Below are 18,983 nucleotides of genomic sequence, written 5' to 3' on the forward strand. Positions count from 1 at the left end.
GGAGATTTTTCCACTTTCTGGTGTCTTCTCCAATTTCTTTCTTCAAAGATTTAACGTTCTTGTCATACAAGCCTTCCACTTGTTTGGTTAGAGTTACTCCGAGATATTTTATGCTATTTGTGGCTATTGTGAAGGGTGTTTTCTCTGATTTCTTTCCCAGCCCTGTTATCATCTGTGTAACTAGGTGTCACCTGTAGGAGCCTACTCCTATAAGGTCAGCTACGTTCCTGGATAGGGGATCCTCGAGACCAAAGAAAAGTCAGAAGAAATAGAAGACAGGATAGAATCGGGAGGTCTGTCTGGTCATATCAAAGCAGCCAAACAGCCCAGAGTTTATTTCAGAACTTGCTTATATGCAAAAACAGAACAAAGCACAGCACAGATGGTGAGTTGGTATCTGACCACAAGACCATTCCTGTCCTTGAGTGAGCAGCCTCCTTCCCAACATGTGCTTGCTGCTGTAAGCAGCCTTACTTTCTATCTTTAGGGTCCTGGGGTTTGTCATCTGCTGTATACTAGACAGAGTGTTCTTTTCTTGTGGGTTAAATCAGAAGTCTCTCGTAGCCCTAAAGGTTATAGGAAAAAGTAGAGCAGGTAAGCTTTGAACTCAAATAACTTCTTTAAGTCAGAAATAACTCCAGATAGAAACTGAGTCACACATGGGCTCCCACATCTGGGTTTCTCCAAAACAATATATATATATATATATATATATATATATATATATATATATATATAATCTCACATATATAGCAAACATACTCTATATTAAACATGATACACACACACACACACACACACACATATATATATATATATACATATGCATTCAAATAGTATATTTACATGCTGGTACATGCCTGGTGTGTGTGGGTGTTTGAGCCACAGTGTGCATTTGGAGGTCCGGACAGCTTTATGTTGTTAGTTCCCTCCTCCTACCTTTATTTTAATGTATTTGTGTGTGTGTGTGTGTGTGTGTGTGTGTGTTCATTCGTTTGGTCATTCCTTTACTCAAGCATATACCATAGCCCACATGTGGCAGTCAGAACAGTTTACAGAATGGTTCCTTCTGTTCATCATAGAGTTCTAGGGCTACAAATAAGGTCATCACGGGTGGCCTCTAGCACCTCGGTTCATGTGGCCATCCTGTTGGCTCTCCTCCTATCTATGCATGCTGTCTTGGTCTCACAACCAATGGAGCCTCCAAGAAGGATGCCATGCCTGTGGCCTCCCTGGGCACCTGCATTGATGTTCGCATATATAATTAAAAATTATAAAAGTAAAACTTTTTTTTCTCATCCACAGGAATGTTAGGTCCATCACACCCGTGAGTACTTTCTTAAAGCGCACGACCCAGTCTGTGAGACAGCTGCAGGCTTTCAACTCTTCTCCACTCTGAAGTTCGATTCAGGTGCTTTAATTAGATGTCAGGGAATACCACCACTCTACAAGGCCAGTGAAACCTACAGCCACTCATTCTGCAAGGGCTTAGAAGGACACCCTCAGCTCACAGTGTCTTGAGTTCCTAGGAGACAGGCCCTGCCAAGGGGCCTTCTCCACTAGCTTTGCTCACGGGCCAATGGACTTCTCCACAGCCCTGAAAAACTTGCAGGAAGCATGCACTTGTTTCATTTGCTCGGCTCTCTTCAGAAACCCAGTGACCATTTTTTGTGGGCACAACTTCTGTCAGGAGTGCCTCAGTGTTTGCTGGAAGGATCTAAGGGATGTCTTCCCCTGCCCTATCTGCAGGGCTGATTCCTTCAGGAGACACTGGCACAGGAACCCCCAGATCTGTAACTTGACTGATATGGCGAGGGAGCTGCAGAGACCGAGCAGACGGAGGAGGCGGAAAGTCTACACCGTGTGTCAGAGGCACAACAAGAATCAGACCATTTTCTGCATAGAGGATCAAGAGCTCATATGTCCCCGGTGCAGGTTCACTGATAAACACTATACGCACTCCATCTGCCATGTGATGGCTGCCGCCTTTCTTCACAGGAAGATGCTAAGCTACAGCATGGAGCTTCTGAAGGACGAGGTGAAACGATGTAAGAAAGCACTGCCCCTGCAGAAGAGAGAAACTCATGAGCTGAGGAAGAAGATCAGATATAAGAAAAAAGAGATCTGTTTTGAATTTGAGAAAGTCAAACTGTTTCTGCAGAGTGAGCATGAGGCGCTTCTAAACGAGATACACATTGAGGAGCTGCTGGGTCTATCAACACTAAATGAGTGTGTTGGGACCCTGGCAGAGCATTTATCTGCATTAGAAGATCTGTTGAAGGGGGCACAGGCCAAGCATGTGCAGACAGATGTTGCGTTTCTGGCAAGCCTTCTGAGAGAGTACCACAAATGTGAAAAGCCGAAACTCCCCCCACTCTGGTCATTCAGGACAAAGCAATATGGTCTCAGTCTCCCGCCACAGTACTCAGGCTTGGACAGAATCATCAAGCGATTTCGGATAGATATGCATTTTGATCTTGACTCAGCACACCCTCAGCTTGTTATCTCTGAGGATAGAAAATCCGTACTTTATAAAGAAGAGAGACAAAGTGTTGATGCTAGCACTCAGAGATTTCACTGGCCTGCTCTTCTGGGATGTAGAAGCTTTCACTCAGGCCGTTGCTTCTGGGAAGTGAAAGTGGGAAACAAGCCCCTGTGGACATTGGGTATGTGTCAAGATGGCTTTCCCAGACAGTTGAGCGTTCAGCCCTCAGTTGCTGAGGGCTTCTGGGCAATTGGGAGATACAGTGAGAGTGGCTATGTCACCTGTGGGCCCAAAAGTTCTGTGTTTCTGCCAGTGGTGCAGCCCACCAGGATCGGCATCTTTTTGGATTATGAGTTGGGTGAGCTCTCCTTCTATAATATGGATGACAGGTCTCTCCTGTACACGTTCAATCATTCGTTTACCAGTGCCATTTGGCCTTATTTCTGTACAGGAACAGATCCTGAACCTCTTAAGATCTTGGTACCCTATCCCATCCCACGTCGGTGTCATCTAGTCCAGAGGCCTTAGTATTTTGGCTAATTTAGCAAGGACATTTAAGCTTGTAATTAGACAAAACAAGACAAAAACAAATCCAAGTTCAGCCAACTCTGAGAAACACGGTGCTCCCACAACTGTGACAACACGTGACCACTCAAGCACCCAGGAGATCTATAACAACAGGAAGACAGACCAGCCTAGGCCCTGTCGTTGTGGAATGAGTTAGTTGTCAAGTGTTTTTAAGTTTATTTTACAGGATCACTTTTTAATTTTGGGTTTGTGGGGATGGGGTGTGTGTGTGTGCACGTCTATGGGCGCGTGCTCTTGTGTGGGTGGATTGGCAAGGGCTTGCTGCAGCGCACACGGAGAGGGTAGAGGATCGTCCTCTTCCTTGTTTGAGGTGGTTCTCTTGTTTGGCATGGCATATGCCAGGCCTGTGAGTTTCCGGGGATTCCGCCTGCCTCCTATCTCCCAAATTACAGATTCCCATCATGTCTGGCTCTACATCAGCCCTGGGAATCAGAGCCATCACCTTTCTCACAGGGCCATCTCCGCAGCCTTCAGTCACATTTTCTCTCTTCTTGATAGATTCCATACAGCTAAGACACTGGCATCTAAGTCACTAATAGTTGACGAGGACCTTGAACTCCTGGTTCTCCTGCCTATGCCTCCTCGTCTCCAAAAGAAAAGGTGTGCACACACTAGAGTTCTTTTGGTTGTACAATGACTTGTGCATTGGTGGTTGGAAAGCTTCATAGCACATTCGTGGTGGGCAGAGAACTTATTTATGGCAGTTTGCGCTCTACTCCCAAAATAGTTATAGATATCAAATGCAGGTCATCAGATTTGGAGGCAAGTCTTGCCTTGGTGACCCCTCTGAACCACCTTCCAAGCCTTTTATTTTTGAGACAGGATCTCCCTCTGTAACCAGGTTGACCAACTTGCTGTGGTCTTCTGAGCATCCTGTGCGCTGGGATGCCATCTAGCCTAAGAAAACTTGACCTCTTGTTTCCTACGCTCATACTGAAGATTAGACCCAGGGCATAAGGTAGTCAAGCATTCTAGCCCTGAGATACACCCTAGCTCTTGTTTCTAATCCACCTTCTCAACCACTAATCCTTCAGACATGCATTCACACTCCTCCCAGCTGAATGCACAGTGATTGTTTCAATGAGTTCAACCTCCATCCACATAGGTCAAGCCAGTGCATCCTCAGTGTGTCTCCCAAATGGGGCATCAGCAGCTGTCACTTGAATCACTGTTTTCTTGCCTTGACTCATTCATTCAAGGCCTCTTCTTCCCCCATAGTCTGTTCTCTGGCATACATTTTTATTGTGTGTGGGGGGGGGGGCGGTGGGGGGGGATGTGCACCTGTATGTATGTGCATGTTGAGGCCAGAGCACAACATCAGCTGTCAGCCTCAGGATTCTGTTCACCTCCTTTGAGGCAGGGTCTCTTACTGGTCTGGAGTTATAGGCACAATTAGACTAGAGTGGCTAGCCCATGAGTCCCAGGTATCCTGTCTCTCCCTTCTCAGCATTGGGATAACAGATGTGTGCGCGAATACTTGGCATTTTTATATGTGTTCTTGGGATTGAACTCCAGTCCTTATGCTTTCAAGGCAAGCTCTTTATCAACTGAGCCATCTCTTAAACATGGTTAGCCTGTGGTGGTGTAGGCCCATAATTCAGTGTTTCAAAGAGCTGAGCGCAGAGGAATATGAGTTATAGAACAATCTGGACAATATAATAACATCCTATAAAATACTATTCATACAATAAAATAAAAACCTATACTCCAAGACTCAGGGAGGTGTAGACAGGAGGATCCAAAGTTGAAGACCGTCCTCAGAAACAGCCAGTTCCTTGCCATCCTGGGCTATGACAGACACAGTCTTCAGAAAACCTTTGTAATTGTTGGGATAAATGTTTTGATCCTGCAGATTGAGACTGAAGCGTGGCAGAAAGTGTTGCTCTTTCTTGTTCCTTTTGAATGTTGGTGGTGACCACAGACTTAGAGCTCCCATGATAAATTTGCTGTTGTCAAATGAATTCTTCATGTTTCCATGAAGACTTTGATTGGGGGAATTGTTTATTTAAAAAAAAAAAAGACCAACATGCCAGCATCTGGGAAGCAGAGGCAAGTGGATTTCTGACTTCAGAGGACAATTTACATAGGGAATTTCAGGATAGCCAGAGCTACATAGTGAGACCCTGTCTCAAAACCTAAATAAAAGTATGTTTTTAAAAGGTAATAAACATGTGAGGTTCTCGTTTTTCTTCCATATTTACTTCATAGGTGAAATTAAGAAATGTATTTGTGCTGGGCTGAGGTGCATGCCTTTAATCCCAGCAGTTGTGAGGCAGAGGCAGGCAGATCTCTGAATTTGAGGCTAGAATGGTCTACAAAGCAAGTTCTAGGACAACCAGAGCTAAACAGTGAAACCCAGTCTTGAAAAACCAGGAAGGAAAGAAGGAAGAAAGGAAGGAGGGAGGGAGGGAGGGAGGGAAGGAAGGAAGGAAGGAAGGAAGGAAATGTATTTGTGGAGGCAGATGGGTAGGACATGGTGCTCCACATCGCATTCCAACACTCAGAACACAGAAAAAAAGGGGGGTGTTGCTGCAAGTTCCAGCACAGCCTGGGCTACACAGAAGATCTGTCTCAACCCAGAACTTTATATGGGCAGCCCTCACTTCCTGAACCCGGACCCACACTTGGCATGTCTTATGTTATCTGACTGCCTCAAGAAGACTGTGCCCAGGCTCTTTGTGTTCTTGTGTTCCTTTGTACACTCTGGGTGCATATATGCACATGTGGTGTGTGTGTAGAGCTAGAAGGCATCTGTGTGTCAGATCCTTTGCAGTTGTAATTGTAGGTGCTTATAAGCCAAAAGACAAAATGCTGGGAGCCAAACTCAAGTCATTTTGGAGGAGCAGCAAGCACTTTTAACCTCCGAACCATCTCTTTGGTCCCTTAAAATAGCTTTATTAAAGCTCATTTCCTCTTCATAGACAAAATATTGCATACAGGCAAAAGCTTACAGGTCCGTCCAATTTTCTGAATTATCCAGAAAAGCACAACTTCAGTTACTTATATATGGTAAGCATGCTTCCCTTAGAGACTGGGTTGTCTGGGGCTTCCTTATGCCTTCATTAAAACCTCCCTCCCCATCAGCTGGCTACTTGCCTGCCATGAATCTTCCCTCCATGTGAGCTTCAGGGTGTAGATTTTTCTTTCTCCATAGGCCTCCTCCAGGCAGCCACCCATGATTTGCAGCACACAAAGCTTTTCTTTTAGGCTATAGTAAAATATCCGTGTTTCAAAACATAAATAAATAAATGCATGCACATACACACTTTTTTCTTAGACCAGGTCATCCCAGAGTTACAACTGGATTTGCTTTCTAGGCCAGGCTGGCCTTGACTATGTGATGATCCTCCTGCCTCTGATGCCCAAGTTAGCAGATGACATGAGCCATGATGCATGGCTTGTTCCCCTCCCAGTCTCCACCCAGACCCGTGTCTTGATGATTACTTGATGCAGGATTTCATGTAGACCAAGCTGGACACACGTGTGTGTGGTATGAGGGCACATCTGTTCCATGTTGTGCATGTAGAGATCATAGAGGACAAACTTCGGACTCCGAGGCACCCACACCACTCATGCACATACTCACAGACATGGGTAAATTGGGAAATGTTTAAAGCACACCACATGTATTTTTATAGCTCAGTTTGTGAACGCACCACACCACAGCATGCAGTACTGTGAACGTCGTCTTTAGCATGACATGGCTATTGCTCTGTGAGAAAATAAGTAGCTAGGGTAACACCCAGGGGACCATCACGAGACTCAGCCCACTGACTTCCTCTCTTGGTGGGGGCGGGGACCCACAAGGTCACATTAAAACTCCAGTGGGAACCTCTGTAAACCCACAGGGCTCTTCAAGTGTCTACCCGTGATTCATCACTGCTGGCGTGGTGACACTCTCCCTGTTGGTGTAGCTGCCTAGGGTTACCTGTGCTTTGTCTATCACTCCATCCAACTCATTGGTTCTCTGAGCAAGACTTGGGTGAGGTGAATTCTGGGGACTGTCTGGGTTGATGATGCATCAGTTCACGTCACCTCAGGGAAAGCTAACACAGCCACCATCTGGGACAGAAGGCAAAACATCAGCTTTCCCTGTCACTGCCTCCTAGTAATTCACCACAGACAAGACTGCCTGTTGTTGATGTTTTTAAGGGAAAGAGGACTCGAGTCTGAGGATCAAATACAGGACAGAGAGCAACCTGTCACAGCACAGGCTTCTAGCCCTGCCACTTGGAAGGCTGAGGCAGGGAGGTTGCTTGGAGTTCCGGATCAGCCTGGCTGACAGAGTAAAGTGACATTGACCAGTGTGTAAAGATCTGTGCTAGGTCCAGGGACCCGTATGATGAACTAGGAAGTGGACAGAAAGTGACTCAGGAGCTGAGGCAGCCCCACTGCAGCTAACCCAACCCGCTCGAGTGTCCTACAAGCTACACACTAGACCGGAACCAAACCCACAGGTGACTTGTGCCTGGCTAGTCAGCATGAGACGTGGGGCTATATAACAAACACGGGCTCTTCTGGGTCTGTGTGCTCTCTGTGGGATCTGTCCCCAGGTTGGGCCAGACTTGAATTAGAGGTCTCCAGCTGATGTGAAGAGACCTGAGGGTGGGAGGGAAATCTTGTGTCTGAAATAAATGGAGATGAATGCATCGGGTCCTGGGGATGCAGCTCATCTAGCATTCAAGAAACACTTGGTTCATCTCTAGCGCTCCCTAAACAGAGGAGATGGTGCAGGCCTATAATCTCAGCAATAGGCAGATAAAGCAGGAGGATCGGAAGCACAAGTTCACCCTGCAGTACATACCAAGTTCTAAGTGCCTGGAAGACATGAGACCCGTCTACCCCCTCCCATGTACACAAACACCCCAAAGAGAGAGGGAGAGAACGATTTTTCTCCAAAATCAGTCCCGTCACCCATCATCACCACAACACTCCAGAGGGAGGCAGGAGGACTTGGATGGCTAGACTCAAATAGGATACACAGCAAGAAAGTTTAAAAAAAAAGTGAAGAAAGACAAAAGACGAGAGAGAGAGAGAGAGAGAGAGAGAGAGAGAGAGAGAGAGAGAGAAATTGTGGATTTTTAGCCTTGTGTCTCAGAATTGATCTGTTAGCTAAAGACAATGAGACATCCCACTTCTTTCTATAAAATTATTTAAATAACTAGGCAAAATAAACTTAAATCCACAGAAAATTTCAGAATATGCCGAGCTTCTGCTCATCCTTCAATTAGATTCCCCTGGCCTAGCTGATGTTTATTTGTGACCATTGGTGGCATACCCTCAAGCCACCTGGTCTGAGTTATCAGGAGTTGAAAGCCAGCCTGGTCGAGTTTTCTTTCCTTCCCTTTATGTGGGTTACTGGGATCAGACATCCACCATCAGACTTTGATGAACAGTTTTACTCACTGAGCCTTCTAGACTACCTGTGTTTCATTTTTATATTCGAGACAAGCTTCATCTAGCCTTGAATTAAGGATTCCCCTGTCCCTGAAAGCTGGAATTGCAAGTGGGCTTCATGGCACCGAATTCTGTGTAGCATGATTTCAAAGGACATGACGAAGTTTGGAAAGGAATGTGCTAGAACTAACCAGGGCTGGTGACATGAGAGGAAATGCCACTCAACGTGGATTGATGTAAAAAGCAGGAGAGCAGTCATTTCTGTTAGCTACAGGGTATAGGAGTTACTAGTCTGCTGCTCTACCAAGAAGCACACTTGGACACTGTGAACTAGATCTCTATACCTCTATACAGTGATCTACGGGGCTTCCACGGAAGTGAGTGCAGGACCTCCCCCCAGTACCCACAGCTGTGGGTGCAGGAGGCTCTTATATAAAATGACAGAGGGAAGCTGGCATGAAGCCAGTGCTTCTAACCCCAGGAAGCAGAAATCGCAGGCGGGAAGATCGGGAATTCAAAGTCAGTTAGGCGACGTAAATGAAAGATTTCCATCACATTTTTGACAACCTTCTCAAGCATTAATATGACCTGTAGTAACAAAAGCAACACAATGACAAGGAAACCCCAGCAGGCCTCCCAGTACAGTGTATGACCAGAGCAGGGGCCTTTAAGGCCTCGAAGTCTTTTGTTTGTTTGAGCCTTTGTGCTTTGGAGGATGCTCTCCACACTGGCCTGGGCCTCGGGCAAGACTGCTGCTTGCCCTGAGCACAGAGATTCTAAGGCATAAACCTCCATAAAGCCTAGCTTTCTCCAAATGTTTTATATCTGAAGTTGGTTAGATCTATGAACTCAGAACCCATGGATACAGAGGGTAATTACACGTCTATCAAAGAAACAAAAGAATTCATATGGGTAGGCTTTCTTAATAGGGACCAGGGGTCTGGGCTCAGGTGTTAAATATTTAGAATAAACTGAATTCTTCCCAATGTAATGAAGTTTGTTTCTTGGTGGTTTATTGATTTTTTTTAACACAGTAACTGAAGGGGGTGCTGGTCCCCAGTGATCCTAAAACAAAGCATTCCTGATGACTTACTACAAACCATGTTAAAGGGTGGCCACACTGGGCTTGGGGGCTCAAACATGTGATTCTAGACACTCAGAAGGCTATGATTGTGATGGGGACAAGGGGACCTGTAGGGGCACTTTCATATTCTGTGGTAAGGAGACATGGAATCTGGGGCTGTGGCCGAATGGTTAAAGAACTTCAGATGACCTGGTTGGGTGCCCCACATGGCAGCTCAACACTGCCTTTATCTCCAACGTTCATGAGGCAGGCACGTGACACACATGCACATACATAAGGAATCTGAAACAAAGGGTGTACACCTGACTGCAGTGGCTCAGGCCTTCAACCCAAGACCTGGGAGGCTGGTGAAGAAAGACTGAGGCAAAGTCAATCTAGTCTAAATAAAAAATAGTTCCTGGCCAGCTTCTGCTCAGAGATATTTCAGACTACAGCTCTGAAACATAAGGACTCTTTTAGAAGATGATAATGGGCCAGTGAGATCTGAGCGGGAGAAGACGCTGGCCATGCCAGTCCAAGCCAGAGGACATGAGTTTGAGCTCAGGACTCCAGGTGAAGGTCCAAGGAGAGAACCAATTTCAAAAACATTGTCCCCTGACACGCATCCCCATACATGTGCCAGGATGCCTGTGTCTGCAACAGAGCCAGAGGACGGTGTGAAATCGTGGGGTGAGATGGACAGCCCCAGTCTCCCTGACTACTCACTGGATTGGATGCACCCGTAGACTCATGTCACTAAGTAATTTACTGTCCCCCAGACACTCTAACACAGTCACAGGACAGAGAACTCTCTGACACTAGGGAAATGGCTAAACTCCAAATGCACCCTGGGAAATTTTCAGACCTCTGTGGAATGCTAATGCTGCCTATACCGACCAGCTGCCACTCAGCCTCTCTGGAAGAGAGATAGCTCTACTTGTCCCTACCTGGTACATTCTCCTTCCTTCATAACGTCTATTCTGGGGCAGTGATCTGTGTCCTGACTGTGCCTCCATGCAACCTAAATGAAGCCAAGTACACTCCCGATATTCACACATCCTGTGACAATAGGATCTGAGGAGGGGTGAGGAGTTAATGGAGTTAGTCAGGAAACCCAGGTGTCCTTGCAGAAGATCCAGTGTGGAGGGGCCCAGGGGACTTTAGAATTGAGGAATGAGGCCAAGGGCAGGTGCCTAACAGCTAAGGAGCTGTGCTGGAGAAAAGAAGCCAGTCCTGCTCTAGGGAGCAGCTGCCATCTTGAGTTCCATGAATTGGACCCAAAACTTGATTTTGTTTATAGAATCATGAAGCTGGAGAGGTTTGCTACAGGAGCAAGCAAGGCACTCATAGTACACAGGAGCAAACAGTCTGTTAGGAACTAGCCTATCTAGGGGAAGAGGTTCAGCTGATGCCACCTAGGTTTTCAGAAGAAACACCTGACGAAGGTAGGCCCAGCAGGCTAGGCCCATTAAGTGTCCACATTTACAATTGAAAGAGACCAAGAAAACTGAAGAACAGGGATAGAGACAGAAGCCAGGGGTGGCTGCTCAAGGGTTTAATTCCAGCTCCTACAAAAGTAGAGACAGAAGAATCCAGATTTCAGTGGTATATCTCTGCTATGAGATTCAATAAATTAACTCAATTACGTGGGCCTGAGCATGCAACCCAGTAGGAAAATGCTGGCTGACCTGCAGGGAGCTCTGTGCTACAGGTGAGTGCTCCAGGTTTAAGTACAGACCAAATTAGGGTGGGCACAGGCGATCCTTATTCTTTGGCCCTGGTCGAAGTTTCTCTTATAGGTCAAGCTCAGCCTGGGTTGTGTGATGTGGTCTCAGGCCCTCCTCACTGTCACTGTGCAGAGGATCAAATCTGGCTCTTGGAAGGTGATTCCTCAAACTCCAGGGTGCAGCCTTATCCTGGAAGGTAATTACCTCATCTGCTGAGTGTAGGGGAGGGGCTTCTGTCCTGAGAGGTTTTTGTTGTTCCTGGGATCCAAGCTCAATACAAGTTTAGGACAAAGATTTATATTTGTGCTCTGAGCCTCCTCAAAGTGCAACAAGCAGATGCAAAATGAAGACAGAAGGCAGCTGCCTTTGTTCATTTGCCAATCTGTGCTCTCAGGGAGGATTCAGGCCCCTCCACAAAAGCAGCTCCCAATTCCTGGTTTTACTATGAACACTTCTATTTCTCATTTGTTTTGAGAGAGGGTCCCAAGATGGTCCAAGGCTTGTACTCACAGAGATCCTCCTGTCTCTGCCCCCGCGGGCTGGGTTTAAATGTGTGGGCCACTGTGCCTGGCTTTAGCTACTGTTTGGATAGTTTAGCAAAGTAACAGATCTAAACACAAAGAGGTTTTATTTTTATTTATTATTTATTTATTTTTTGGAGGCAGAGGCAAACCTGGTCTGCATTGTAAGATTCAAGCAAGAAAGCAAGGATGAGTGAGAACCTGTCTAAGAGAAAAACACAAAACAAAAACAGAGAGAACACTGAAAAATTTTATAGGCTTGCTTGTTTACTTCCATAAATTTTTAATAACATTTATTTACCAAGCATGTGTAAGTGTGCCCTTGAACCATGGTGTGTGTTGGTCACAGGACAATTGTGGTCCCTAGGTCCAAACTCAGGTCATCAGGCTTGACAGCAAGCTCCTTTTCCCTAGAGCAGTTGGTGTTTGGAGACAGACTGGCCTCAGATTCCTCTGTATTTTGGAAGAGGACCTTGAACAGGATGAGTTTGTCTCCACTGTTACCTAACATTAAAGGTGTGTCTCATCACCCTGCAGGGCTTAATTTTATTTCATTTGTTTGCATATAAGGTTATCTGTGTTCTGGGTTTTTACTTCCTAAGGTCTTCTGTGGTACGCAATAAAAATGAAAACCAAATGTGGTATGATTTCTTTTCAGAAGGCAGAGAGAGGTGAAAGTTTAGAGCAAGACTGTCCTTATTTATCTGATTCCAAGAGTTTGGCTGGTGGTTGGGATGTAGCTGTTTCCTAGCTGTCACAAAAAACAACCGGCCTACCCTGTGCTACTTGGCTGTAAGCCCTGCATTTGGGAGGCTGAAACAAACAGCATTGCTGCCATTTCAAGGCAAGGCCAGGCTGAATGTGCTGACCTGATTCCCAGGCCACCCTGCTATTGTAGAGACTGTTCTAAAGATCCAAAGTGAACACAAGCCTTTATGTCCAGCACCTGGACGCAGAGGCTGGTGAATCTCTGTGAATTGGAGGTGAGCATGACCTACATGGTGAGTTTGAGTCCAGATGAGCTAATAGTGAAAACTTCTCACAAAAAAGAAAACAAACCATATCAAAACAATAACAACAAGGCAAAGCAATGAAAATCATAGCCTAGGGACATAGCTCAGTGTGTAGAGCACCTGCTTAGCCTGCTTGAGGCCCTGAGTGTGATTTCCATCAGGACTCCTGTGGTCTCAGCCCTATCATGTCAGTACTTGGGAAGCAGAGAGGATCATGGGTTACAGGATATTTTATCAAGGCTGTGCCAACTCTTTTTATTGTCAGTCTACACCCAGGGCTCTACCCTTCCCACAGGTTGCAGGGGGCTGGTGAACACGTGGGCAGAGGAGGCAGGGCTCAGTGTTCCAGGCTTGGGAATGACTGAGATGTGTGACATCAGTCAGAGTTTAAAGGGAGCCAGGTACTGAGTGGGACCTGGGACCATCTGAACTAACCTAGTATTACCTTTATTCTTCTAAAGGAATTTCTTTTAACTCAAAGCAACTGTGAGCTTCCAGAGTCCAGAAGAGCAGCTGTCCACCTGAGCTGTCACGGGCTGCAAGCCCATGCCAAGGACCTCGTTGGAAGCTGGAATTAGAGGCTAAAACCACAAAGGACTCAAGGCTTCCACCACTGTAGGGTAACCCAGGCGACAACAGTGGGGTAACAGCGGTTTCAAGGAGGGAACTGCAGGACAATCGAGTGAGCTTGTCCCTGCAGGGCACCCCAGAGCCAAGTGTCAGAAGAAAGCCCACCCAGGTCCAGACCTTTATTCCCAGCCTGATGTCACAGGCATCGAAATTGAACAGACTCCTGGCAGAGACCAAATGTAACATCTGTCTGGATGAGCTGCAAGACCCAGTCCCCACAGAATGTGACCACAACTTCTGTCAATCCTGTTTCCAATCCTTCTGTGCAGATCCACAGGGCGGGTTCTCCTGTCATTTCTGTCGACAGCCATGTCAAGTGAAGAATCTCACATCCAATGACCAGGTTGGGAGCATGGTTGAAATGGCCCAGCAGCACCACAGCGAGACGAACAGGAATAACAGTCAGGAGACCAGCACTAGCTGTGAGCAGCACAACCAGGTCCTGACCTTCTTCTGTGCGGATGACCTGCAGCTGCTGTGTGACCAGTGCATGGGGCCTGGGAGCCACAACAACCATCAGGTGACCCCCATTGCAGAGGCTGTCTCTCAGAACAGCGAAAAGCCTTGTGGTTTTATTAGGTCCATCAAGAGGAAGATAAAAGAGATTCAAGACTTAAAAGACCTTCGAAGTGAAAGAATCACGGCCTTGAGAAAGAACACAGAAGCCCAGAAGCAAGAACTGACTTCTGAATTTGAGAGACTAAGCCGGTTTTTAGATGGAGAACAGCAGAAAGCTTTCTCCAGGTTAAAGGACGAGGAGAAGGATCTCAAGCAGAAAGTGAGCGAAAACATAGCAGCATTAGAACACTTTATTCCCACAGCCAACAGTTTCAGGGGCTATGTGGAGAAGAACAGACAGCTCTCAGATCTAGAAATGCTGTCGACAGTCAAGGATTTCCACCAGCAACATTTGAGTGTTCTTCCCCCAGTCATTTTCCCAGCTCAGATAAGAAGAGAAGCCTACAACTTTCCTCCTCAGTATTCAGCTCTACAGAAACTTATACAGCGATTTACAGTTCAGGTAACTCTAGACCCAGAAACAGCCCATTTAAACCTGCTTGTGTCTGAGGATAGAAAATGTGTCACATTATTAAAGAAAAAACAAGGTCTTCCACGTTCTTCAAAAAGGTTTATCAGGAGTCGTGTTGTGTTGGGGATTCCAAATTTTAATTCGGGGAGACATTACTGGGAGGTGAAGGTGGGAAAGAAGTCCGAGTGGGCTATTGGTATCTGCCAAGCCAATCTGTCCCCTGGGGCAAGGCGGTCCTCCTCTGCCCCTGAGAAATGCTGGAGGATCCTCTGGCAGGGTGACTACTTTGTGGTCTCAGGATCTGCTGACCCAAACTCTAAGCTGAAGGTCACAACACCCAGAAACATTGGCGTTTTCCTGGACTATGAGCTGGGAGAGGTCTCCTTCTATAGCATGCCTGAGAAATCTCACATCTATACTTTCAGGGACACTTTCACTGAGCCTGTTTGCCCTTATTTTTACCTGAGACTTCATTCAGAACCTCTTAGGCTGTGTTCTGCCTCAGATGGTGGGCCAAAACCCACAGGTGGTCTTAACTCTGACATTTAGTTCAGGCTCCATACTCCCTTGTTCCCATCACAGGTGATCCCCAAGGTTGTACAGCTGATGGGAAGACTATACATCATTGATAGCATTATGGGTGTGAGTGCTGTACCCACATTCTCTTTTATTCATTTATTTTTTTTCAAGGCAAGTTCTGTGTCTCCCAGATTGGGCCTGGAACTTGCTAGGCTGTCCAGGCCGACTCCTGTCAGCATGCCTATCTTTGCTTTCTGTACCTTGGGTTACAGCCATGGATAGAGCAACAGGTGTAGTTTTTAATTTCTATGTCTTACATCTGAAAGAAGTTTTGTTATTAAACCCTATGCCTAGCAAATGATAGATACTGAGCCAGACACATTCTTGTCATCGTTGAGACTATCCTGGGGAGTCATCTGGGCTAGCCTTAACTAACTCTGCAGCCTCTTCTGGCTCAGCACATCCAGGTGGCTCGAATCATAGCCCTGTATCACAGGCCCATCGCACCTCAGAATTGGATGGGAGTTTTAAGAATATATTTATTTATTTTATATCTGAGAGGGTCTTATGCAGTCTAGGCTGCCCTCAAACTTGGTACAAGCCTGAGGCTGACCTTGGATTCCTGCTCAGCTACCCTTAGTCACAAATGCCCAGCCTTTCAAATTTGTTCTTGAAGATACCCCAGTTTCCTCAGAATCTCAGAAACTCCTGAAATATTCAGAAAGAATGCATTAACAATTGCAGAATTCTAAAACATTTAAAACTATTCCCAAGTTTTCATTTTAGTAATCAGATCATCAGTGTTACCCTCCCTCTGTCCATCTCCCTGGCTCCATTCTTCCCTCCTTCCCTCCATTTTCTTCTCCCCTTGTCTTCCAGATCCAGCAATAGGGATTGGGTCCAGGGCCTAGAGCTCCTGTGCAGGTGATCCTCATTGAGCTCACAGCATCGACCCCGTTGTATCTTGTTGTTGTCTTGTCAGGGTGTCCAGGCTACCCTTGAATTTGTTATTCTCACCCTTCACACCACTTCCCCAGTAGCCGGGACTGCAGGCTAATGTCTCTGGGTATCTATATTTTTTTTTGCACATTTTAACCAATTTTTAAAAGTTTGTTTGTATATGTAACAGAGACACACAGAAACAGGTAGACACAGATAGGCCGACAGACAGACTGACTATACAGTTGAGGGTGTCGAGGTCATGTTTCCTCCATCACATGGCCTGGGAATGCCTTCAGCACTGAGGTCATCAGGTCTGCAATGGGAAGCACTTTTACCCTGTAAGCCTTCTCAGGCCCTGATTGGTTCATGGTAGAGGAGGGGAACAAGGGAGAGGAGGAAAATGCTGGGTGAGAGAATCTGAGATGTTGTCACCAGAAGGGGAGACAAACTGTTGAAAAGGTAGTTGTCACCTGATAGTTGAACACTACATGTTGAAATGTGACAAGGTTCCCATTAATGTACTGATTTTATCCATTAAATTTTAATAAAATGAAAATGACTCCATCCTCGGGTTTGTAGTTATTACTCTTGCCTTCTCATACATTTCACTTAATTTTCTTTTAAAAACAATATTCCTTTATTATTTCCACGTATCTGAGTTCTCTATCTGCATGTAAGCCTTCATGCCAGAAGAAATCAGATCCCACTATAGATGTTTATCATCCACCTTGAGGGTGGTGGGAATTGAACTCAGCACCTCAGGGGACCAGCCCTAGTGCTCCATTCCCCCCTCTACGTAATTCTTAAATGTCCAGGCTTGGTGGCTCATGGCTCATTACTGTCCTTAGGAGGCAGAATTAGGAAAATCTGGTTTCTTGCTTTGGGGGGTTAGGGGTGGATTAGTGGACTTTTTGCACTTCCTGGTCCCATCTCCCGAATGCTGGGATTATAGGCCTGTGCTACCATCCTGAGCTGTAGGCACTGTGGAGAGAGCCCAGGGCCTCATGCTTACTAGTCAAGCAGGCTGTCTACCAACTGAGCTGTCACTAGAGTCCAGAAATTTCCTTTCATTAAAATCACATTAATGTGTGTGTTTATGGGTGGGCCCTGTGCCTTAAAGTCAAGTGAAGGCCACAGGAGAACTTGTTGGAGTTGGTTCTCTCCCTAAACTTTGAGTTCCAGGAATCTATCTAGTTCCAGGGAATCAGATGCCCCCTTCTGGCCACTGTAGGGATTAGACATTCCCAAGTGCATATACAAGATGCAGGCCAAACACTCACACACATAAAAATAATGTAGAAATGTGCGCTATTCCTCATGTAGTAAATGCCCGTAGAGCACCCCTGCTGAGGCCATGAGTAGCTATACTCATGCACATGGGTGTTCTGCATTTTTTCTTTGCCTCTAAGGCCCAATTCTCCAGCTCTTTCTTTGCTCCAAAGGTTCTGTCTCCAGCTTGGTTGTCAGGAGCTGGGCAGAGGTGAAAAAGTCCCATTTTAAGTTAGCACCAATTAGCGTCTTCTGTTGTTGCAAGCTGTCCTCTGACTCACTCTACAGTGGAGGAGGATGCAGGCTCTGGACTCTCCACACTTTGAAATTACAGGCCTGGGATCAGGCTGGGCTAACAGATGATTTGTTAGGAATGTTTTGAGACAGGGTCTCCCTCATATCCACAGCAGTCCTTTAGCTTCCTGGGCGCTGGGATTACTGAAATGAGACACCATGCCCAGTTCCCTGTGGATTTCTTTTGTTACAAAAGATTTCTTTTGATTTCCGTGTGTGTGTGTGTTTAAGTGCCTGCATGTGCTAGGACAGAAGCGGCTGTCAGATTCCCTGAGCTGGATGTAGAGCAGGCAGTGTGAGCCACCTGACACAGGTGCTGGGGACAGCCCCAGCCTGGAGGGTGAGCATGCACCAGCATTCCCAGGAGGCTGTGGTTTGGACTGAAGGCTGATTGGGTGGTGCTGGGTAGTGTCCAACTTCGAAGTTTAATGCTCTAGGCAAACACAAGGCCCTGAGCTGTGGACCAACACCAAGGCCGCAGGTGGTTATTATAATGGATGAGGTGTCAGGTAGTCCCAGCTGACTGAATTCCATGTGTAACCAAGATAGCCCTGAACTTGATCCTCCTACCTTCACTTCCCAATGCTGGGATTATGGGCAGAGCCATCGCTTCATGATACATGGCTGTAGTTTTAGAGGGGCTTCCTCAGTAAGTGCCACACGGGAAGGAAAGAATATGTGAGTTGACCATGCTGGCCCAGGGAGAAACAGGTGCGCAGGCCCTGAGGTGACAGCAGTGAGAACATGAAGGTGATCAAAGCAGAGCCAGCAGAGAACCGGGAGAACTTGTGGAGAGGGAAGAGGAGTCGATTTTCTAAGGCACTTCTCTGTCAGGCCTCTCTGACAAGGAATCCTGTGTACAAGAATATGACCTAATGTGTGGTTTAAATCTCTGGGGCTGTCAGCTGACTTGGTGGTTAAAGGGCACTGGCTGCTTTTCTAAAGGACCCTGGTTCAATTCCTTGCAACGCCATGATGACCCAACCCTCGGTATCTCCAGTTCCAGTGTATTAAATGCCCTCTCTGGCCATCTCAGGAAGCAGATATGCACACGCTACATAGACACACATGCAGGCAGAACACCATACACATAACATATAACAATAATTTACAATTAGTCAGGCGGTGGTGGCGCACGCCTTTAATCCCAGCACTTGGGAGGCAGAGGCAGGCAAATCTCTTGTGAGTTCGAGACCAGCCTAGTCTATAAGAGCTAGTTCCAGGACAGGCTCCAAAACCACAGAGAAACCCTGTCTCGAAAAACCAAAAAAAAAAAAAAAAAAAACAGTAATTTACAAAAAGAAAGGTCTCTGACTGCCAAGGTAAAACATAAATGTTTGGAGCAGTAGAGTTGAGATAGAAATCAGTGTCCTGGGGCCAGAGTGATGGCTAGGTGGTTAGAGCCTTGATGCTTCTCCAAAGGACCTGGGATTCATCCCCAGCACTCAATGATGGCTCCCAACCTGTAATTCCAGCTCTCAGTGATCTGATGCTCTCTTCTGGTC

The 18,983-nt window shown here is 46.4% G+C and overlaps 2 protein-coding genes across 2 annotated transcripts; both read left to right on the forward strand.

The window, feature by feature from the left end:
* The first annotated feature begins 1,579 nt into the window (after positions 1-1,579).
* On the forward strand, positions 1,580-3,013 carry LOC121462560 (tripartite motif-containing protein 60-like). Its single transcript, XM_041674197.1, has one exon. The coding sequence runs from the start codon at positions 1,580-1,582 to the stop codon at positions 3,011-3,013; it is 1,434 nt and encodes a 477-aa protein (XP_041530131.1).
* Positions 3,014-12,716: 9,703 nt separating this feature from the next.
* Positions 12,717-15,003, forward strand: LOC121462561 (tripartite motif-containing protein 75-like). Its single transcript, XM_041674198.1, has 2 exons — positions 12,717-12,782; positions 13,414-15,003. Exons 1-2 carry the CDS (start codon positions 12,717-12,719, stop codon positions 15,001-15,003), a joined length of 1,656 nt encoding a protein of 551 aa, XP_041530132.1.
* Positions 15,004-18,983: the final 3,980 nt, after the last annotated feature.

This window comes from Microtus oregoni, unplaced genomic scaffold (assembly GCF_018167655.1).
Source record: "Microtus oregoni isolate MIOR12 unplaced genomic scaffold, Mior012 000025F_ref0000491, whole genome shotgun sequence".
Lineage (NCBI taxonomy): Eukaryota > Metazoa > Chordata > Mammalia > Rodentia > Cricetidae > Microtus > Microtus oregoni.

Excerpts from the sequence above, each read along its gene's own strand:
- LOC121462561 (XM_041674198.1), top strand. The coding sequence starts at position 12,717 with ATGTCCAGCACCTGGACGCAGAGGCTGGTGAATCTCTGTGAATTGGAG. Across the intron at positions 12,783-13,413 it reads AGGTGAGCATGACCTACATG|GGTAACCCAGGCGACAACAG; the intron begins GTGAGTTTGAGT and ends CCACCACTGTAG.
- LOC121462560 (XM_041674197.1), top strand. The coding sequence starts at position 1,580 with ATGGACTTCTCCACAGCCCTGAAAAACTTGCAGGAAGCATGCACTTGT.